Source organism: Anabas testudineus, chromosome 8, assembly GCF_900324465.2.
Source record: "Anabas testudineus chromosome 8, fAnaTes1.2, whole genome shotgun sequence".
Lineage (NCBI taxonomy): Eukaryota > Metazoa > Chordata > Actinopteri > Anabantiformes > Anabantidae > Anabas > Anabas testudineus.
In genome coordinates this window covers 9505571-9528526 of record NC_046617.1, presented here as the reverse complement: position 1 = coordinate 9528526, position 22956 = coordinate 9505571, and the positions used below count along the sequence as shown (strand labels likewise).

Sequence of the window (22956 nt, the reverse complement as noted above, 5' to 3'; positions counted from 1 at the left end):
TCAACAAGGAGATTTAAAGATCGACTAAGTTAGGGGGTGAAACCTGGCCTTGCTGCAGTCCCTTCACATTCCAGTGGATGCAGCACAGCCCAGTCGTTGTTCTGCCCTCCACCTGCAGGGGGAGCCCGACACATCTCATCCTCTGTGTCACCGAGGAGCTCCTCAAGGCGCTGGTGCCGTCAGGTACATCACGTAAAACCCTACTTCTTGACGTGACAGCATTTGGATGTATGGCAACGTTGTGAAATATGTTTAGCCCGATTAACAGCGGAAGTGCATAGTTGTACAGATTGAGATGAAAAAAAAAAGCTATCTGATGTGGTGAGTTCACAAACGTCACATCCTTTGTGAAAAAGGGAAGGAAGGGTTAAAACTGAGTGACAAACCAGATGTAAAGTGGTAGTGGAGTGGTAGATAACACTGATCACATCAGTGTACATCATACTTAATTACTACAGAATAATTAGTGTGTCTTGCTTCCAGTGTGAGTACATTAATAAAAGAGTATCTAATGTACCCATATGCACCTATGTTTCTGACAGCTTCATCTTATCAATCTATTTAGAGTGACGTTAAAAAACAAAAACAAAACAGGAAATGCTTATTTATGAAGGTTAAGAAAGGACATTTTAAATTATAAATGTATTCATGGACAGTATTTGTCATAATTATAACTGATCTTATGGAGATATAACTCTGACCGACTATGTTGCCATTAATAATCTGTTTGTGGGTGCCCACAGGGGTAATAGATGACAAACGCACAACACTTATTTAACTTACTTAACACTTAGTCTATGAACCAAAGTGATACTGCTTGTTACAAAATAAATGTCATTCATTACTTGTAATATTTTATTGCTGCCTTGACAAACATGCTCGCTTTCACTCTTTATAATAGAGACTGTTATATTAGTCTTGAAGACAGCTGCAGGAACTTCTTAAATTTTAATCCAAGGAACAAGAATAAGGAGCTGAAATGTGATTTGTTTGACACACAAGATGGCACTGTTCAGCTGTTTTTCTCTGTAGGAAAGTGCTCACAAGCTGTAAACGTCTAATTTGGTTGTAAGACTTTGGCTGGACATGCTCTGATTGAATGTCAGGCTGTCGTCACTGCTCCTCCCTGCTCTCTGTTTATGCTGTGTATTCCTGGTAATTAATTATGGATTTACTGAACAAAGGCATCTCAGATGGTACGCCGTGTGTGGCGTGTCTACAGCGGTATTTGAAGTAGCCACGAGACTGACACTGAGCTGTCAGACAAGTGGAAATACAAAGAGGAAGATAAGTGACGATATCAGCAGGAAGCTTTCAGTTCTTTCTAATGTAAACTGCCTGTCTTGGCAGCTACTGTTTCATTGGGACAGTTATGTTGCAGCTATGATATAGTAACAAACTAGCTGATAAAATAATTATGTAATAATTTAAAATGTGAACTGAGTGTTACTGATGTAGGAAGCATTTATTCATAAAAGAAAGATAAGCCAAGAAAGCTTTTACTTATTCTGCCTCGATTACACATAACATTAAGAAACATTTGAAGCTCGTCAATGCAGCTATTTAACTTCACTCAGGCTGCGAGTTTGATGGAGAAGTATTTAAGCTCGTATCTGTGGGATTTTTGAAAAGTCAATCAGTCACATGAAGAAAGAGCAGCACCCTTATCCAAAATGAAATGTGGAAGCAATTTTGGCCCAGAGCTACTTGGCGCTCTCCCAAGCTCAGCAGCTGAGAAAGAACACCCATCACAGACAAGTCCATCAGTTTCATACTGAAGAGCCCCGCTGCCTCTTTTTTTTTTTTTTTTTTTTTTTTTTACCACAGAAGCTCAGCATGACGTCAAACGCAGAGGTGGTGGGAAGCCGGTGCTTGTCATCACCGCTGATGGTGTAACACAGCACAGATAAAACACTAATATAATCCTTACTCACCACCAGTCACATACAGGAAATCGTCTACGCTACAGAAACAGGAACAGCAGTCATAATCTAGAAAATGCGGTCTGCGATGATGACAAATTAAGTGAATTCTAACAGCGCTTGTGGGTCTTAGAGCATAGACCACTGATGCATATTTAAGTAGAGTTTAATAACAATTTTGGGAGGGAAGGAGCTGCTCACAGTCTGACAAATTGCCTCAAATGAAGTCACTTGAGTCTGGATTGCTTGGAATTTACCGGACCTCTGTAGGCCACCCCTCACCTGTGGTTGAGGCTGGGAGTTTGAGGCTACATCATGCATGTATGAGCATAACACACCCCAATGTCTGTGGTCAAGCTGCATTGTGAAGAATGCATGCATCAGATTTTGACCAGAAACAATGTGCGGTTCCAAAACACAGGAAAACGATGACATTTGTGCATTTTGTATGTACTTTCATTCATTATAACATTTGGCTATGAACAACCTCCCGGTATTAATAAAAAGCCTTTAGACTATGATAAACAGCCGTGTACTCACTTATGCTGTGAGTTGGCTTCACAGCTCTTGGTGATAAAATTTGCTCAGTGCAAAAATACCTATTCCAAGTTTCCACTCAAGCAAAGCATACAAAACATAAAAAAGAAGCTGTCAGATAATCGACTAGCAAATAGCAGCATGAATCCCACAAAGTACAAAACGCCTCACATGCTATTAGAAACTACTGCTGTGTGAAGCCGTTATTGAGATATAAAAATGACTTGTATTGATAAAATCAAAGAAGTTCTCTTTTTCTCATGAAAACAGAGGGTGGGATGAGTGAACGACATAGATAAAGAGAGAGAGAGAGAGAGAGAGAGAGTGATGGTGGTGCACTAATGGACCACAGCAGTTTTAACCTAATCAGAGACTCTCTGTTCTGTTTTGTGAATCCGCCCATCCTAGGAAATGAGGGCTTCCTGTTGTTTTATAGAGCCATCCTGCAGAAAGGTTGAGATATGAAATTCCTACCCAACAGGGAAGACGGACTAAGCATTGTCAGACAAAATGACAGCCACCAGCTCCTCACTTGGATTTTCTGGAGGTTTTGTGACTCTTCTCATCTGGGGTAAGTTGAAGATTTATGCTGATAACTTCTTTACTTTATGATTTAACCTTACTCTTAATTTCAACTCTGAAAAGGAAGGTTCAGGGGTTCTCAGTGGCTGTGTGGCTTTTAAAAATCTTCAAGTTTGAGTTTTATACTATATTATTATAGAGTAGAATACTGTGGTTTAGTAATGCTGTAATAATCACACTGTTCCAGTTTATTTTATGATCTTGTGCAAATGTGATATATTTTACTGCAAATTAATTTGTAATTAAGTTAATATATTAAGATTTAGCTTTAGCTGTTCACTCCTTGCTATGTTCTTTAGAATTTCTACTTTCACAAAGTCTGACATTTGTATATTCTGGATAACATTTCATCTTATTCTGATCTAGTTATGACAATATTCAATTCTCCTTGTTTTTCTTTTTCTCGCAGCAGGATGCACAGCAGTGGTTTGTCTGGTTGATGAAAAGTTAGCTGTGGAACCTGCCACAACTATGGGTATGTGAAAGAAACAACAACAACAACAACATGAAAATAAAATCACAAATACTTAATCCAGTATCCTCTCTTTACAGGGTATCACTCACCATTGATGAGTGCTGGTAAGTTAACCACCTACTGTCACATATTATCCTCAATAGGACTGTGAACTAGGTGTCTGCGTCTGCCAGACAATTCAAACCTGCGTCCAGCTTGTTACTTGAATAATTCAGAAGCATATATAGTCAAATCACATTTACTTTTGATATGTTTTACAAGTACAAATAATGACTATATGCTTGTGTCCACTGCGGGGTTGTGTTGGATCAGTTCCTCACACTCATTTGCCTGTCCTGGAACTGACAAACAGCAAAGCAAAGCATGGAGCTCCTGTTTTCTGCCAAAATCTCCTTGTGTGTAGTATCTTGAGGATCCAAGACAAACTCCTGGGGAGGTCTCTACCAGTGAGGGGTCAACAGCAGTAGACACAAGGCCCCTAATGGTTTGAGGTTGAAGGTTAACTGAAACCTCATTATGAGCAGCCCCCACCTGGCTCAACTTCCTGCGTTTGTTCGTCATTCACCCCATGCAACGTCTGTGATCAACTCATGAACTCTGAGTTGTGAAACAACTGGAACTTTGGAGCTGCGCCCCTTTCACTGTTCGTCATCCTGTGCCGTCCTTTTTTTTTTTTTTCCTTTCCCCTGACTGTCCCCCTACTTCCCTTGCCAACTCCCCCCAACTCTCAGCTCCTCCTCTACTGAAAAGACACATTTCCTGATGTCATTACTAAATCAAAATGCTGCTCGGCAAACAGATGTTGTGAGAGGCCCAGCATGTGGATTCAGTCACATAAATTAACAGGCTGGTCGTGAGAAAACATGCACCATACATTTAATTTTTCTTTCAATCAGTGAGACCCGTTCTTTCCATTGCTCTTTAAAGTGGTGAGTGGCGACACTGAGAAACTACCTTACAGATGTACAACACACATGAGTTCCATGCTACATTGAAGAACAAACGTTTCCCACACTTGTGGTGGAGCTATTAGTGTGTTTTCTTTACTAGAATTTGCATGTGAGTGTAGTTGGCCTTTTAAACAGCTGGTCAGCCCTGACTAACAACTTGTTCCAAGTTTGGTCAAATTAACCTAAATATGAAATCATGGCTGTCTGCACAGCACACCCTGCAGAGTCATGATTACATCCTCCCCAAAACGCTAAGCCCTAAATGTTTACTTATGTTTCCTATTTGGCAGAGGCAGCCCAAAAGGCAAATAAATCACATGCTGTGAGCTGGCCAGGCCTTCGACTGTGAGAAACTGAGACTAAAAAGCAGAACAAGAGTTAAAGAGTAAGGGTTTTCAGATGTGAGTCCAGCCCAGCTTGGGTGTGCTCCCTTTTATTTGGGAGAATGGAGAGGACAATCTTTGTTGCCTCCACCCCTTTAAAAAAGGAAGAAAGTCTTAAAGAAACGTGCGTTGGAGAGGGGAAGAGCTGCTGCCAAGACACAGGGCTGTCAGACAGATCTTCGAAGAACATCTGTTAACCGTGGGTAACACTGTTTGGACATCTGGTAACCGAAGGTTACACTGCGTCTTTTCCATCCTGTCGGGTTTCCTGTTATGCCTTGCTGCACAGAGTCGAAGAGGTTAAAGTTTATTATACATGGTCATCAGTTGGGGAAAACGCAGCTTTGTTCGTTTTTTCTGACATGAAGGCAGCGCTTGGTTTCATTGGGGTATTCCTCTCCTTTCTCTCTGGTGAGTGTGTGGTCTCTCTTCTCCAGCTGCAAATGCCTGCCTCAGAGCGAGACATGCGAAAAGAGCTCAGGAGCTACAGCAGACAAAAAAAAAAAAAATCTCTTTGTATTGACGTTTGCTAAGATTCGTGTGTTTTTGAATGAAAAACAGAAAAGTTTACATGACAGACGCTTTTTTTATCCTTCAATCCAAATAGTCTCCGTTACTGTTAATGTAAATATTTTTTATTTAATTTAAAGTTGTGCTTTTTCTCCCCATCAGAACCTATGTATGGAGAGTCTACCTTGCCACTTGGTAGGTGACATAACCTTATAATCATACAAGCTTACAGTTTAACGATGAGCTTCTAGAAATGTCCAACATGTCTTTATTGTGTCTTTCTAATCTATTTCCGTTTGTCTCTCTTTTTCACATGTCCTGCTCTTTTTTAAATTGTATTATTTTTGTTACTGATCCATTCATGCAGCCTGCGGGACTGCTACTGAAAATTGTCCTCACTTTTGTAACTTCTGCAATGGTTTACCAAAAATGGATTGCCATTCCATGCTGTCTAAACATTTATGTCACAGCAATTTTATGAGCGCAATGGCATCATTGAACAGCACTGACTGGTGCATCTGGGACAATGTGAGAGAGTAAGTAGTACGTGGTCTACGTTTGCAGACATAACAGTTGTTGTTAATTATGTTTTTCTATCTCAGTCCTTTTCACACTGTCAATGTCTCACTGTCTCCACACTGCAGTTTGTATAGCAACTTAAGCCTTTGCACAGAGGAAATATCTGACTGTCTCCTGATCCCATGGCCCAACTCTCTGGTGGAAGAGATCTTTGTGAACATTCACTCCTTATATTTCAAGGACTGTGCCACAGAGGAGCTAAGAGACCCACCGTCAGCCGTTGTGTTTGCACTGGTGGTCACTCCCATCTGCTTGATCCCCATCATGGTTAGCCTTGTGGTGCTCAAGACTAAGAACGGGGATGGAAGCTCTTGATCATCTTAAATCAAGGCTCCGCTCAGTCACCAACAATATCACTCTTTGGACATGTGCTCTCATTTTTCTTCCAACCTGAGGACTGCTTATTTAAACAGAAACTGCTGCTGCACTTTCATCTCACCCAGGGCCTTGTGGAGGAGTGACTCTTTTCAAGTTCACCAGCACTTCACAACTCAGAGGAATTCTGAAATATCAGCAACTGACGAAGCGTGTCGAGAGACCATCCCGATTTTGAGTAAATGTCAGATTCTGTGTCATCAAAAATCATTGCAGCTGTCCAAAAGCAAACTCCCCGGTGTTAGACTAACTGTGACAGTGTTGTTTTCAATTCTTGTACTGTATCTTATAAACACTTTTGTATGAAAATCTGTGACAAAAGTTGTCTGAATATGATGGTATTGGTCACATTCAGTTTGCACATATTCAGAATACAGTTACTTTAAACTGGAGAACCTAGTATTCAGGGTCATTATGACAAAAGCTCTGCAGCTTGCAAATCTAAACTTTATTTGTGCTGACATTATGTTAGACACCAGATATACTGATAAAAGACAAGGTAATCTTTATTACTGAACTCCTCAAATATTCTTATGCAAACTTTTGTTGCCTCTCAAACTTAACTCTGCTTTGAGCCACTAATTAGACAATGTACATGTATTCAGTGCAGCTCTGAAATGGATACTGGTATGTGTCCATGTTTGATATATGAAAAGGGTCTTTGTAAATGTGAAAGTCATAACATGGAGAAGGTTCAGGGTCAGAGGCTGCAGATGGGAAACAATGAACGGGTCCGCCCCAGAAATGAGATCTATTTCCTGAAATTGTCTATTTTTGAACGGCAAGAAATCCCTCTGCACTTCCCATCCCGAAACAGCCTCGCGATCATATAATGACGAGTTAACTGAAGCACTAACATCTAACGTCTCAGTTCAGACAGAAGACGTTTGTCTACGCAGCATGGTGATAAACACTGAGCAACGACAACAAGATACAGGGGTTTATTCTTTCTACCTGAATCTTGACACTGTGGTTATATATTGTTCAATTCCTTAGTGACAATAAAGCCATTGCAAGTGCTTTCAGATTTAGAACAAGTATGTATTTATATGCTGTGTTATTTTTCTGCCTTTGTCAGGACTTACTGTACCTTATGAGAGAATACATTCTGCCTGCTCTCACACCATGTACTGTATTCATTTTGAAAACAAATATTTTCTACAATATAAAATAAACGGTTGTATTGTCTCATTTTTACTTGTCTGCGCTTTTATTTTTCTATTTCTGGTCATCCTGTGCACTTTAACCTTTGTCAGCATTTGATTAGAAACACATCCCCCCCCTCCTTTGGGAGCGGAGCAGATGGCATTGCTTTGTGCCTCAGGTAGTGTTTCACTGTATCTTCTGTGAACACTGTATTGTGGCGCAGTTGCTATGCTGCTGCTGATGTAGTGGAGGAAGCAGTGACAGCAGTCATGTATCACACCCTCATCTGGCACACACAACACGGCAGGGTGGGCCTGTGTTTGTGTGTAAATGGAGCCTACATGTCTTTCCATGGTTGTGTGTACACAGTCTAGTTCATTGTGCGGATGGAGGATATTTGGCTGGTCCCCTTTGACTCTATGTGTGTGTACATGCTGTAGGTGTGTGTCTCTGGCAGGGCCGAGTGGGAAAGTGTGTTTGGTGACCTTCTTCCTCTCTAGATGCTAGGCCATCCTCGCCTCCACCCCTTTCTGATCTCATCCAACTCTGTGTTACACCTTTTTGTGACAGCAAGCCAGAAACCATTTCTGATGCCACGAGGGAATATGTGATTGTGAAAACAATGTTCATCATATTCTAGGCTACCTGCCATATTTCATAAAGTATTTCACAAAACAATATGTTGTTTTATACATGTCCATAAACACTACATGAGTTTAAAGTCTTTCCAGTCAGGACACTTTGCCCTCTAGTGGTTTTATGTGATATAGTGACAAACAACTTCAACTATACAATTGTTCACACCTTGACCCGAGAATCCAGAGCAACAGTGGTATCATCATTGGAACCTTTGAAATCAGGCCAAACTACAAATATGTCCACTATAAAAATAAGACATCAGGCATTAAACATGGAGATTTTTAAAGAGAACTTTGTATTAGCATTAATTAACATGTGTGTGTGTTAATAGATTTTTATTTAAATATAGAAACCTCTATAACAATAAAATACAGGCACACAAATGCTTGCCACACAAAATTAATGTTATTGGATATATCTGGATGTTATTACAGGAAAACATTTTATGAGGCCAACAGGTTATTTTCAAGCCCATCAGTTATACCGCAACGCAATTGCATAACACTGTGAGATGAAACAACTTGTATATAAATCAGATGATCTGAGCATAATCCCATAGGCCTCTGTTTCAATGATCTGTGCTGACATTGAAGTGGGTTGACTCGCTGCTGCAGGGTATTTTTTAAATGCATCAGGGAGCGTTTCATATGAAGCTGCTCTCCTCCAGAGCTATTTGGTTATGTAAAATTGACACGGTTAGTTTTGATTGACAAATTAGAAAAATCTGTGAAACAGATTCGAACAGGAAAATCTTGAAAGTGTTGATCTCACCTCAAGTTACTCCGTTAAGTTTATCTAATTATTGGTTTATATAAACGTAACTGAGTTACGTTCAACTTACGTAACTCAGTTACGTGCAACCTTTTATTTAGGTTTTGGAGCCTTGTCAGGGCCTCAGAGTCTTCGCACCATGATGGCCAAAGAGTATTATGTCTGAGAGAGCTGGCAGAATGAACAGAAACACAGTGGGAAAGTGCATTTGTTTGCATAATTTGTTTTTCTCACCAACTAGCGGTGAGAAAAATCAAGTGCACGCTGGATCTTTGACAAACTTGGGGTTAATTATAAGATATCACTCACTGATGGGAGTGATTTACTGTGAACCCAGTAATTACTTAGTTGTGTGAGATCCAGGCAGCTACTGCTGTGTCAGAGCTGACCCTACAGCCGGATGACACCAAGCTGGCAGCAGATGACTGTTCATTCAAGTAGATTTGACATCAAAACTGCTGCTCGTTAAATCAGAGTAAACTCAAAGATTTACAGCCGTGTACAGATGGCAGCCGAACACCTGAATGACAACAGAATAATTGGCCAGTTCGTGCAAAGATGGAAAAGCAGCAGCTCCTGCATCAACTTTGCTGGTTAACATGATTAAATTAGGGTTTTTTTTCTAAAAAGAACGCTGGTATATAGTATATACCACTATATATATACTATATAGTACCTCAGAAACAACCAAAGGGAATTGCAATTACCAGAATCAGGAACATACATGGCTTTTGCATTGCCAGCTGAGTCATCACGTGGATCTGCCGGTTCATCTGAGGCTGAGAGGGCACACCAAAAGCTGAGTAAATACACAGTCCACAAGAGAGGGCAGTCATCCAGGTGAGGTTATTTGTAAGTTAAATCATGTCAACTGGACTTCCTTCTTGTTAGGAAGTCCAACATTGTATTAGATATGTCTCAAGTTACAAACATAAATCAACAGACACTCAATAAATATTTATTATTATTATCTATTGCCAAATTTACAAAGAAACATCTTGGCAGCTCAGTTTCTTATGAAAAACATTTTGAGTTCCTTCCCTGAAATTATGTGTTTCGTTGCAGTACATGATACACGTGTGTCTCCCTGCATGCTGAGAAGTTTCAAACTAACAAAAAGAGTCAAATACAACCTGCCAAGAGCAACATGACCTTCGTCCGTCACATATCCGCTGAAGGAATTATGAACAGTCTGCAAAATAGGACCTGCAGAAATGTTGAAAAACAAAAACAAACACGCAGAACACACGCAATCCCAGCTTAGCATCAGCAATATCTAATTTCATTGTTTTAGCCTTGTAGACTCTCTGGAGGGGACCCTGACTGAGACTGAGGCCCGTAATCGAGCTCTGATGACGGGGCTGCAGGCGCCTGTTGCCAGCCTGACACATCAGGGCAGACACACAGTGAACTGTCGAGGAGTACCAGACCCTGCTGGACGTCAAGATATGTTTGGAGCGAAGAGCAGAGAAAGACAAGTGAGCCACATAAAAGTATACAACTAATTTAGCGTCATGGTGCAGAAATATCCTTTAAGGTATTTTTTATGGCCTTGAATACCCAGAGCACTTAAGCCATGGATTATGTGGTTACTCTCACTGTCAGATCTGGCCTCTAGATGGCAGTATTTGAGAGCATATTTGGAAGTTGAAGTAAATTGCACCTTTAAATAAACATCTTCACATTAAAAGAGAAGAAAACGATTTGTTCTGTTCTTAGTAGTTTGGGTTGTTTAAAACGCAGCAGTTCACACTCAACCCTCAGGTCACTGAAACTGTGATCAAACAATCACTTTATGCCTGTTTGGACACTTCCAGTACAGTGAGGCTTAGTTTCAAAGCGAATTCAACATCAGCCACTGTCTGTTCAAAAACAGAAAAAAGCAATAATACAGTATATGAGCATTTTAAAATAAAGACTGGAGTGTAGTTGACTTGAAATTCCAGTTTGCATCACCTCAGATCCTTTCAGCTTGGTCCAGCATACATTTCTGTCCGTGTCTGCTCATGTTCCTGCAAGTTTAACTGGAACATTTCTGTTGTTTCAGTGTGATCAGCTGATGTTTGGAACAACGCGCCACAGTGTTAACTGTCGATGCTCTTTTGCTTATGCACCTCCTTTTCCTTTCAAGATGCTGGAAGGATTTTGACAGTAGCTTTTAGTGCAAGAAGCAGCTAGATTCAAACCTGCTCAGAGGTGAATAGCATCAGTGTCAGACCATGCTGAGTTTCTTATGTTTATCTACAAAGGAAAATACAATTTCAACATATCTTTTGTTTCGGGGTTAAAATACAAATCGCATCACGTAAAAGAGAAATAATTTGATAAAATATTTCCACACGTGCAGGCGTAGCTAGTGTACACAAATGCACAAAGCATGCAAACTCACATTCTGCTTGTACCAATGGAGATGCAAACACACAAGCTAGAATACACAGTAGTAAACAATATAATACAAAACATGAAAGAAGACTTATGTGCAGGTATAGTAAACACAGAGGAGAGATTGAAAGGCATGTGTGGGGACCCATTTTAAAGCGCTGACAAAGAAAAGTTCCTGCTTAGTGTCCCAATCTGTTACCGTGGGTCATGACAATGCTTGAAGCATTGAGTCTAATCAGGCCCAATTTATGCCTCTGTATTATGTATGGCTTTTATGCAAATGTGCAACGGTGACACTAACCAAAAACCTTTGATCTGGGCTTCTTTGTGGCTGGAACAGTTAATGCTGCAAATGCATCATAAATCTAATGGGGAAACAGAATCAGGAATGCAGTGTCGAGACTGTAAATAGACCTGATAACTTCGCCTGTGATGTAAATGAAGAGCTGATATTCTGCCTGCTGCCTCAGAACCCCCTATTTTGCTAAGGTTAATGACTACATCTACACAGGATTGGATATGCCATTACCGCAAAACAGGTCCTTTGATGATGAGATAACACATCAAGATAGTAATTTCTGCTCAATTAAAGAATTACAAAGCTTTTGGTAAATGTAATGAGTTGCTGAGCAGTTGGAATAATATGGTCATCACCTAAATCCATTTCTGTCTCATTTGCCACTGACTCATAGCCCCTGCCAAGATCGTAATTGTTAAAAACAAAAAGCAAACAAACTAAAATAAATAAAAAAAATTTAAAAAGCAAATATCTATACTCATTTGGGTTTTGTTTGTTAAAATAAATCAGCGGTCTTGTTTCAAACAACAACATAGCTGAAGAAGTTTTACTTTTCTCTGAGGTTCTGTCAGACTTGCATCACGATTCAAACTCTATATCTAAAATAACTGGCCATAAGTACTGTTCTACTGATTACTGATGACCGATTCTACAGATTTTAATCACACAAGGTTGTAATTAACCAAGAATGAACTTTCCTTTTTTTTTTATCATTTCACTCCTTGTGGCAAGGAGTTCATTTTGTTTAGTATTTTATACCGTGTTCAGATGTATCACAAGTTTTAATAACATAGCTGCAGGTTACTTTAAAACAATCACAGAAAATAATAGAATATCTTAATGGAAATCAGCCACATCTAGTGCCAACAGCAGAGATGGCAGGACTGCAAATACTTGAGCTCTCCTACCAAATATTACAGTGAACAAAACGGCACTAATACAACAAAATGGCTAGTTTCACATCGGTCAGACAGAAGTGTTTTGATGCTGTGCAACATTAGAAAAGATTGTGACCCTGTGCTGCTCCTATATACAGAGCCTTGGGAAAAAATGCACTCCAATACTCATGTACAAAAAAAACAACAACAACAACAACAAAAAAACACATTTATATTCTAAGTTTTCAATCATGTTTCTGTTTAAGCACCTTTTCTGTGTTTTAAACTCAATCAACAGACACTCGTGTCCAAATATTTCATAAAAATAGGTTTATTTTATTCCTCAGGCTAAAGTGTCAAGGCAAATTCAGACATGCTTTCAGTTTGTTCTTATGAAGCTATATGCCCTTATCCTCCAGAGACCCATCCTTTTATTTCCATTTCCAAAGATGCCATTTAAAAACTGAATGCTATTCAAACAGACAGAGGTTTTGAATAATGGGGGGATCTTACTGCCTGGATTTATAAACAAACCAGACTCTTATCTCAAGCAGATTTACTAAAGGGTAATGCCCAGGAATACAGACACATGTAAGCAACAACAGATGTGTTAAATCATGCGTGTTGACTGTACAAACAGTGTGCACGGTAAGAGCTTGAGGTGAAAGGATGACTTCTGTTCTTGGAGCACATGGCAGAAATACTGGTTGGGAGGGGTCTCTAGTAAGCCTGCTGACCCATGGGTGTGAAAAGCTTATCCCACACCTCCACCTTCATGATGGCTTTGCCCATGGGACACATGGTGGCTTTAATATCTAGGTAGCTGCCCACATAATTGATTCCTGACCCATTAGCTTCCTCCCTGACAAACCCATGCTCATGCTGCTTCTTCTCATAGTACATTTCCTTGTACAAATCCTTATCACAGTTACGGCCCTTTTTGTAAATGCCCACTGCAAACCAGTTCTTGTACAGGTTGTAGTCCCAAGGAACGGAGAACATGATGGCCAAAGTCTCAATGTAGTCATTCTGCGACCGCTCGAAAAGGTCGTAGGTCATTACACCCACGCTCCCGGTTGCTTTGCTGCTGGACTTGGTGAAAGTGCACAGCTCTGTTTTTAGGGGTCGCACTGTGGGCTGTGGTGGGTTGTACGTCTCCCCATTTTCAAGGTACACCCTAATCAGTAACAAGTAGACACATACATTATACATGGTTTTGGTTTTAAGTGACATACAGAACAATACATTTCATATTGCATAAGTACATGAATTTAACAGGGGCTTGCCTTGGGTTGATGAGGCAGTAGTTGCTGGTGACATTGCTGATTTCAATGGTAACGCTCCTCTTGCTGCTCACGTCAGCTGCTACCGCTTCAGCCGTCTCAGCCATGTTTCAATGTCTGTGAGATCTGCTTGTAAAACAAAGGTAATTTAGGAGCCAACCACCTGAACCCCACAACATCACAGCTGCGACTATCACTTCGCTCTCCTGTCTCCGCCTGAGAAGCACAAAAATCGGACTTGTTATAATATAGAACATCCTCCTGACCGCTGCTCTGCTGACATGCTCTATTGGCATTACGATGACCTTCAAAAGTGCACACAGACTGCAGCCGAGGTTGGCTAATGCATTTCTGGAGATAATGAGATTTCAAAACAGTTATGAGCAATTGGACAATAGCTGCAGACTCTCTTTGCCTCATTAGAGAGTGTACCTCTTCAATTACAGCACTAAGTACACGCAATAATGAAGTTGGAGTGAAAACACTGGAGAAAATCATCAACTCTTTTATCAGCAGATAAGAGATACAAATCAAACTAATGCCCCCATCAGGCTTCTATGCGCCTCTACAAATTGCTCTGTTCTTGAGAGTCATTTAAGGAGCCATTCTCTATGCTATCTCTTGGTGTAGCAAGTTTTCCCCCCAAATGCTCTCCAGTAAGTGACTTACCCGCTGTCAGTGGTCCCGAGGTGCAAAATGGGAGAAGCTACCTGAAAGGTAGACACTGGGAGTTTTTTTCTATATTTTTTTTAACAGCGATGTACACGCCCAAGGAAGCCTCCCACTCAGCCCAACACACCCAGAACACACCCTCATTCCACACGTCTTTACCAGAAAGCCACAGCTCACAAAAAAATAAAGACATTGAGAACAAAGATCCCTGTGTTTTTTCTCTATGGGAAAAACAAGCACACCCTAAGTTGAACCATTTCCAGCTGCTTCATATTGAGTCCCAACCTGTTAGGTAAGTTGGGATGATTCAGCACATTAATTTTGGATTCTGATTGACTGGCTGAGGTGGTCTAAAAAAAAAAATCTCATTCCTGCGCTATTGGGTCACATAGGAACGAAGCAAACTGAACCCTGAGACAGACATCAGATGCTTAGTCTTTCTGTTGTTGAAACTCTTGAATTCCAAATGCCACAGAAAAAACCACTCACTTCAGAGCAAGATGGAGAGTCTCACAGCCAGCGAAGAACAATACTGTTACAGTGCCGATTAAAAAAACATCTATGCAGATATTCCATCTGTTGCTACTCATTAGAATTGGATGGATCCAGCTAAGAGATTAAAAAATGATTACTGTTCATCAGTAATAATGAAAGCACACTGAGCAAAAACATATCCCACAGAAAAAAAAAAAACAAAACACAAGCACAAGCATTTGGTTTGAATGTTTTATTACCATATTAAAAAAAAAAGGGAGTGTGCAGTGTACATAAGCCCAAGGAATAAGCTAATGGAGAATCAATGAGCTGGCTGTCAGATATTGATATCTTTCAGCGGACACAAAGTAAGGATGACAGCAAATCAGTCTTTCTCTCATTTAAATGTTTCTGTGGATGAAAACATGCAACAGCGGCCCAAAAAAGATGAAGCTTATTTATTCTGTTGGTACAAAATCAACAAAGCACCAAAAAGCAGAACACCACGCTAACGACCCATTTTATCAAACAGCTCCACTTTAACAATAGCTTTGCCAACAGTAGACATTGTGGCCCTCAAATCAACATATGTTGCTCGATATTCCAGCCCGCTACCGTTTGCCTCGGAGCGTGTGAATTTACTAAGGTCTTTCCCATCATACATCTGGTCGTACAGACTTTTGTCACAGGCAGAGGTTTGATCCACCACGCCCACGGCCAGCCGGTTTTTGTACAGGTTGTGGTCAAAGGGCACAGAGAACATGATAGCCATGCGCTCGGAGCAGACCCGGCTCTGCATGTGGAACAGGTCGTAGGTCAGCAGGCCGACGGCGCCCGTGGCAGTGTTGTCGTCCTTGGTGAAGGAGCACACTTCGGTTTTGGTGCTACGAATCGTAGGCTGCGGCGGATGCTGAGAGAATCCACTCGTCATGTACACCCTGCACAGAAGAGTGACAGGCAACTCCTTACCATCACTATTAATCATATTTTCTTTACTTCTGATAAAAAACAAAACCCAGTTTTGTAAGTTTTGTGCAGATTGTCAGTGTACTTTTTAAGTGTTATGCTTTGCAGGGTGAAACACCTTCTGCTGATAGATGGAGTGTGACTGTACAAGTGCTGCTGTGGACTTCTAAGCAACAGTGAGTGTACCTGCATGCAATGTGCAATGAGGCGGTGTATGTCACTACATGATGGATAGGTGGATGTTCTCAGCAAAGTTGATGTCACACATGAAAACCACCCATCCAGGATATGGTCTATCCTGCCACAACTAGATAAATGTAGAAGCATGACACAAATTCTAACAGACAAGAGTAATTTGTATTTATTTTATTGTGGTAGCTTCAGCTTCCTTTTTTATCAGAAATAAGAGAAAGTGTCGGATTGCACTGTTGACGAATAGGTGGCAAAAACAAGCTTTGCTTTAAATTAAATAGATTGCACATACATGATCAATCGCACATGAATTAATACATTTACAGACTTACTTGGGGTTGATGAGACAGTAGTTACTGCTGACATTGGTTATTTCTATGGTGCAGTTTCTGTTGGTGGTGAGAGTAGCTGACACTGCTTCTGCTGTTTCTGGCATCTTGGCTGCAAGAGGAACGGGACTAAAAGCTCAGAACAGTAAATCAGCTGTCAGCCGGTGTGCTGCCATAAAAAGATATGTCTCTCTCACATAACATATGCAAAGAAAATACAGATCCTTAAAAGCTGCAAAGGTGAAACACCGTATTATAATTAAAGCTGTCTTTCTCTCCTCCTGAAAGAATCAATCTGTACATGCTCTGTGAGTACATAAGATGTCTGTTTAGTTCAACTATACAAAAACTGTTCTTAAGCACAGAGAAAAATGCTTTAATATTGGATAACCAAGATATCACAGTTAATTTATGATCTTGCTATAAGTAAGAGTAATTATAGTCACCTTTTGGAGTTGTGCTCGAACAGTGCCAGACAACAGCGTCAAGTTCCTTTTTCGCAGGTTCTGCAGAGAGGTGGAGAGAGTCTCCCTTGTGTGATTACACCTCCACAGCGCTTGTTTCAACACATGCACAGGCGTGTCCACAGAAAATAAAAGCATACACTGTCGCTTTTGAAAAATTATATTTCAAACAGAAGCATTTGGGCCACCTACACACATGACATAATATAACAATTATCAACTGTGTACAATGTACTGTTTTACATTAGCAATAATGGCAGCTAGTTAAATCATTAAGCTCATTCATGTATTATTCAGACAACATGTTAGCTGACCCCTAGGATGGTATTGATATCACTTGGTTCCTGAACAGACATTCAATAATGTAGTTTCAATGGGGAATCACTGTTTCTTTGTTTTATATTTTCAAAAACACATTTCAATGTATCGATTATTGTTAGTGATTAATCATTAAATTAATGAAAACATAAAAAAATTCTGAAAAGCCAAGATGATTTTCAGAAAATTATGCCTACTCTATTTCTGTTTCTCTGTACTGGAAGGTCACATCCACCTCTATATTACCAAGAATAGACAGACAGTGTCAACATTCACGTTTTTCAGGTATGAAACAGTTTCCACACAGTGGTCCTCACATTGCTTCTTAGTCAGAATGATGATTCCTAGATTACGACCAGTTGGAAACTCCTGATCAAGATAGAATGAAGTATAGATTGTGCAAATCTGTTTGTCTCAGATAAATGATGAAATAGGATTTGCTTGGTGTACAAATATTCCTGTTCATACAGGTCTTTAGGTTACCGCTCCCAAAGACACTCTGGTACTTTCCTTCAACTGCAACTCAACAGTTAAACATTGTCCAGGGAAGCGAGATAATTTCACACTTAAAAGACATTCACTGTGAGAGACGCCCACCTGATTTATTAATGTCAGATTGCTAAAGCCTCATTTTAGCTTTAGGTGCACATTTGAATATGTTTATGTCCAGAACAAGGACTGTGTATATTGACCACTACCACTTTCATTGTAATGACTTGGGGAAAGGAGCTATTCATGACCAGTTTTAACTGGAGAAATGATTCTAGCAATGTTAAACCTATTTTAGTGTTCATAGATAATAGTGACTGTTATCACGAACATGTATTTCATCAAGATCCTAATGGAACATTTTATGTTTTTACGTGCTCCTAGTGAAACTATCATCCCCCAGTCATTGTTCTGATGACCGTTTGTTGTTACTGCAGGTGATGGCTTGTAGAAACCTCCCTACATTAGTCACTAATTTCATCACACTGTCTGACATAAATTCTTTTACTACCAAGTCTGCGTCCTCTGGCGTGTAGAGTAGAGAAGACATCACCTTCTACCGTGCAACTTACAAAAACAATGCATTATGTAACACAGCATCGTGTTATATTTATCCATAAGGCTATGGGCTGGAGGGTCTTCCTAATTAAGTATGTTTTGCAAACTTTGTGTGTTTGAGATGTGTTTGTTATTTCACCATCCGGTTTAAGTAATATTATGGCAGCTGTTCTCTTCCATACATCAGGCGCCTGGAACTTGATTTAAATCTTTCAGCTTCAATGTTTGAAGTCACCAGATGGCACCAAACATGCATTTGCAAAAATACATTTGCACTACACAGACTTTGTCAGTAAATGTTTGCTATCTGATGGTTCGCCAGTGACCGTGGCAGAAAATCTTTGACAAACATTACATATTCAGCATGCCCTTTACTATGTCCTGAGTAAAGAGCATGGCTGCATTCAAATAGTCATAGGTAGCTGCTATATCAAGAGTTAATTAAAAGAGTAAAACAGAGTTGATAGAAACAGATTGAAGTGGAATATGTGAAAGAAATATAACCTTGGCAAGATTTGTGATAAATTAAAATATATAAATATTAGAGAAATCCTTGATCTCACATTGAAATCATACTACAACAATTACAGTGTGAAGCAGATTTGTGAATCAGCAGTTGTGAATGTGGAGCTGAGTCCGGTGTCCCAGAATGACCATGAAACAGAGGATAACCCCCGCTGACATAACCTCTCATCTGCTGTTACCCCCCAGAGCAAACTTTACAGCTTTCTATTTGATTCTACTGTTTTTTCAACGTATGTGTGGGTCATGGGTTTTATAGGGAGTACGCAGAAGGCTCCCCTATTCAGAAAAACATGACTGTGGTTTTATATTAAACTATATCATCATTTTTAACATTACTTTAAGCAGGTCTGTTAAATTTAATCCCACTGTAGTGTTATCTTTGCAGATTCTCAGGACCGTCTGTAAGAGGCAATTTAGAAAATGACAGAATGATAGAACATCAGCAATCTGTGTTCACAGGATGAATTTATGTTATATGACTATAAACTGTAGCAGCCATCAATAGTCCCAAAACAGAGCAGAAGCTGAATAGATAAGACACTACTGTGCACTCTATATCTATCTATTTAAACATGATGCGTGTTTAATCTTTGGTCTCTTCAGGTTTGAGTGAAATGTTAATATGTCACCACCACTGAAGGTTTTACTGCACTGAAAAGAGTAGAGAAATGTACAGTTATAAAGATAACACCACAACTAACATATTCATGCAATTGTAATGTTAAGCATAGTGCAACAATTAAAAACATTTTTACAGGGAGTTAAGCTTAAACCCATTCTCTGTATTAAATATTTGCCTACAGGATTCAATAGAAAGTTACAAGGATAAAATGGGCAAACGTCATTATGAAACTCATCTATTAGAAAGATGAGAAATTCTCAATTCTCAGTTTAAGCATTTCATCTGTTTTCTGTGTTCTACTGTGGTTAAAATGCGGGTTTATGAGATTTATAAATAGTTGAATTCTGTTTTAACGTAGAATTCATACAGTGTCCCAACTTCTTTTGGGTTTATAGGTGAGGTTAATGAGGTTGAACTCTGCACACAACATTTGTGTGGATTGTTTTCACCTCCAGATTATTTTTACCTCCCTGATTGGATCCTTCGAAAAAGCCAAATTGTTTGAAATCCAGGTCTGCATTGCTGACTGACGCTTTTTATATTGAAACTACAATACGAAATGAGAAGCAGGTGTGCAGCCAGATGACAGACTGAGGACACCAAGTGGACAGGTGAGAAATAGCAGGTCTGAAGCAGCAGGACACATCAGTGGACGGTAAAATGAATCAGCCGGTACAATCAGACGCAGAGGAGCAGGAATAGGGAAGGGATGGAGCAGCTGTTGTGATGACAATGTCAATGTATCATTGACAGATACTTTTTATGGCGTGTAATAATATGTGCAGAAATATGAAACTGTCATAGGCTGTCTAATCAAGTTTATGATATTTGTGCTTGTCAGAAATTGCCATGACTGATTAACAACACAAAGAAAAAGCGTCAACAAAAACAGGAGCAGAACAAGCGCTTCTGATCATTTGCATCAGGAAAGTCAACAGTGAACTTAATATACCACTGAAAGAAAGTGCTAATTTACACCCGCGCTGATTAGTAGCAAGAGATTAACTCTTGGTTTTCACCACATTCTATTATCATCTTCATGATTTGTCAGATAGATTAGTTTTAAGACAAATCTACAGGAACACATTAATAATTAATAGCAGGAAGTTTAAATTTTGATATCTGATATCCCACAAGACAGCATGACATTATCCTAAAATTATCAAAAAATGCTATTGTAACATAAAGTATAAACTGAGGATTATTGATTTATATGTTCTTTTTTTAAATAAGAGACTATTAAGGATGCATCCCAGCTCTTATGTCCGTTATTAGACACACAGTGAAGCCTGGTTGGATAATGTTTGATGTCTGGTTTTATTCTGACCTTTTCCCAGAATCACTCTTTCACTTCCAAATGTGATATCGACATTACGGGGCTCTGGGATGTAGAATTGCCCACTTAGGACGTGTGAAAACAACCATGATCGTAAATTGCTCCTCCGGTGCAGATGTGGCAGAGCAATTTTAGATTGATTTAAAAAACACTGCAGCATACATTGGTATTTCCACTCCTGCTGCTCTGTGACTGTTTATATAGTTTGTACAGTGAGGATTTATTAACCCAAACATTTGAATGCCTTTAAAAGTAATATAGTAATTAAAAGGTTTCTTTTCAGTTAGAAAGTTGTGCCTTATGATTTATGGGCACATTCACACTCCTACTGCATATTAAGTCATTCACTTAGTGAATAGTGTGTAACATCAGTGACATTTCTGCTCTTAAGGCCACATTTTAATACTGTACTTGTCACTCTATAAAATATAAATATATCAGCTTTGTTGTTCTTTTAGTTGCTAAACCCATTGAAACAGTGGTTAATAATATAAATTTATAGCATTTTTTAATCTTAAAACAAGTATCACACAGTTCAAGTACCTGGTGGGACCAAATGGAAATCACATACCACTGCATTGTTTCAGGATTCCTGAATTATATTTAATTTTTGCTTCAAAAATGTTTGAGGGAGACAAAATACACTCAGTCATGATTAGAATTTGAATTATCGCTCGGCTTTTCTATTGATGATAATCGTAACCTTTTCAAGTTTATCCATCTGAAATTGCTAAATGGTTACACCACTGACTGTGTGACAAGAATGGGAGAAATGTTTTTCTGCACTGAAGGATTAGAGTCATTTGTTCCACATTAGTAGTAGAAATCATTCAGTTATTAGTCATTACTATAAACTACAGTATTTCCAAAAAACAATTTATTTGGGCAGGTTCTGAGTTTGCACAGATTAAATAAATTCATGGTTATCACAACTGGATTCTTTCATTCACTTACGTGCACAAATTGCTTGAGACAGTCTCATGAATTTCCGCATGTATGGCTCAAGGCGGCAGCGCTTGGGATGTGAGGGCGTATAGCCATGTACTGTACAATATCTGAAAAGTAAAAGTGTAAAATTCCAGACAATCAATTCAGCTTGCTATCCAATCACTGACTACAAATATCCTCCCCCTTTTTTTTTTTATCATATTACCACTGCATAAACTCTTACAATTTCATCAGCCATGAGAATGGGAATTTCTGATTAATCCCTTCAGTCATCAAAATGGTCTTCAAAAGGTAAAGGTTCCCAAACCCACAGTAATGGGTGGAGGGAAGTGGAGAGGGATTATGCAAACTTCACAGTGATTAATATTGGCCTGAAACGTATCTCCACTGATGGTAGCTGGGAGAGGAGCATATTGATTGATTGCTGCAGGGGGCGCGAGGTTCTGCACATTTACTTTTTGATGAATAGGCTGTCAGGGCCACGAACAACCAAATATGGCCCTGTAAATGAATGTTTAAGCGATTATGGTATAAGTGTAAATATTACACATCCATTAAGGAGGATTACATTTGGTGCCACTTTGAGGGGGGGGGTGGTGTAAAAGGGACAAGCCCACAGAATATCCCACAGCAGAGTAGGTGCACGGAGGAATGTGGTTTTAATCTGCATGTATAATGTTTGAGAATTCTAAATAGGAAAGTCCTTGACATTAATCTGTGTGCGTGTGTGTGAGAGAGACTCTCGGTGCTTGCATGTGCGAACGTGTGAGTGTTTATGTAATCCTGATGTGTGTTTTAGGAGGGCAAGGGCTGAAGATGGGGGCTTTAAGTTGACAGGACATGCCTGTGCATCCACCCGCTCAAATTATCCCACGATAAAACACGACCGGGGTGTTGCACCGGAGGTGAGAGTGGGTATAAACAGCTGCTTCAGAGATGATTTGTGCTCAGTGAGGATTAATTCCCCCCGCCGAAGAAAAATCAATAGCACCGTGTGCAATAGGAATACATTTGTGTCACCTTATGAGGACAAGGAACGGGGACCGCAACTTAGAAGTGGGCACACATCAAAATGAGTAAAATCCATCCAACAACTTAACTGGTTACAAGGCTCATTCTGGAGAGCTGCCAGTAATTAAGGCCTCTCCTTGTGTCTCGCTCTCTGTACAACATTTATCTCCATCTCACAGCTCCATGTGAATTAAATACAGTTTTCCAAAATAACACTTGTATAATCTTTAACTTTTGAAGCTTCATCATTTGATCACTCAAAATATGCAAATATATTCAGCATATTCATCACTCATTGTCCATGTAAGTGCTCACCGTCTCATTTTTGGCATGCTATCCCTA

At 39.6% G+C, this 22956-nt stretch overlaps 3 protein-coding genes across 8 annotated transcripts; 1 reads left to right on the top strand and 2 right to left on the bottom strand.

Annotated features, from left to right (window-relative positions):
- Window positions 1–90: 90 nt before the first annotated feature.
- On the top strand, window positions 91–7510 carry ramp2 (receptor (G protein-coupled) activity modifying protein 2). Of its 3 annotated transcripts, none has more exons than XM_026361996.1 (7): window positions 91–183; window positions 2868–3030; window positions 3454–3516; window positions 3594–3620; window positions 5522–5554; window positions 5727–5895; window positions 6004–7510. In XM_026361996.1, the coding sequence occupies exons 2-7, from the start codon at window positions 2970–2972 to the stop codon at window positions 6251–6253; spliced, it is 603 nt and encodes a 200-aa protein (XP_026217781.1). In that variant the 5' UTR covers window positions 91–183; window positions 2868–2969; the 3' UTR covers window positions 6254–7510. The 3 variants fall into 3 exon arrangements, with proteins under 3 accessions (XP_026217781.1, XP_026217773.1, XP_026217790.1); XM_026361988.1 differs by having other exon boundaries at window positions 3451–3516; XM_026362005.1 differs by lacking the exons at window positions 91–183; window positions 2868–3030; window positions 3454–3516; window positions 3594–3620 and adding an exon at window positions 3627–5260.
- A 5224-nt stretch (window positions 7511–12734) lies between these two features.
- On the bottom strand, window positions 12735–14459 carry apnl (actinoporin-like protein). Its single transcript, XM_026364742.1, has 3 exons — window positions 14380–14459; window positions 13714–13836; window positions 12735–13604 (listed from the first exon to the last, which is right to left on the bottom strand). Exons 2-3 carry the CDS (start codon window positions 13815–13817, stop codon window positions 13148–13150), a joined length of 561 nt encoding a protein of 186 aa, XP_026220527.1. The 5' UTR covers window positions 13818–13836; window positions 14380–14459; the 3' UTR covers window positions 12735–13147.
- A 645-nt stretch (window positions 14460–15104) lies between these two features.
- Window positions 15105–16902, bottom strand: LOC113172755 (bryoporin). 4 transcript variants are annotated; one of them, XM_026376050.1, is made up of 4 exons: window positions 16790–16902; window positions 16505–16512; window positions 16347–16470; window positions 15105–15794 (listed from the first exon to the last, which is right to left on the bottom strand). In XM_026376050.1, exons 3-4 carry the CDS (start codon window positions 16448–16450, stop codon window positions 15365–15367), a joined length of 534 nt encoding a protein of 177 aa, XP_026231835.1. In that variant the 5' UTR covers window positions 16451–16470; window positions 16505–16512; window positions 16790–16902; the 3' UTR covers window positions 15105–15364. The 4 variants fall into 4 exon arrangements, with proteins under 4 accessions (XP_026231835.1, XP_026231747.1, XP_026231664.1 ...); XM_026375962.1 differs by having other exon boundaries at window positions 16347–16512; XM_026375879.1 differs by lacking the exon at window positions 16505–16512 and having other exon boundaries at window positions 16347–16472; window positions 16790–16901.
- Between the last annotated feature and the right edge of the window lie 6054 nt (window positions 16903–22956).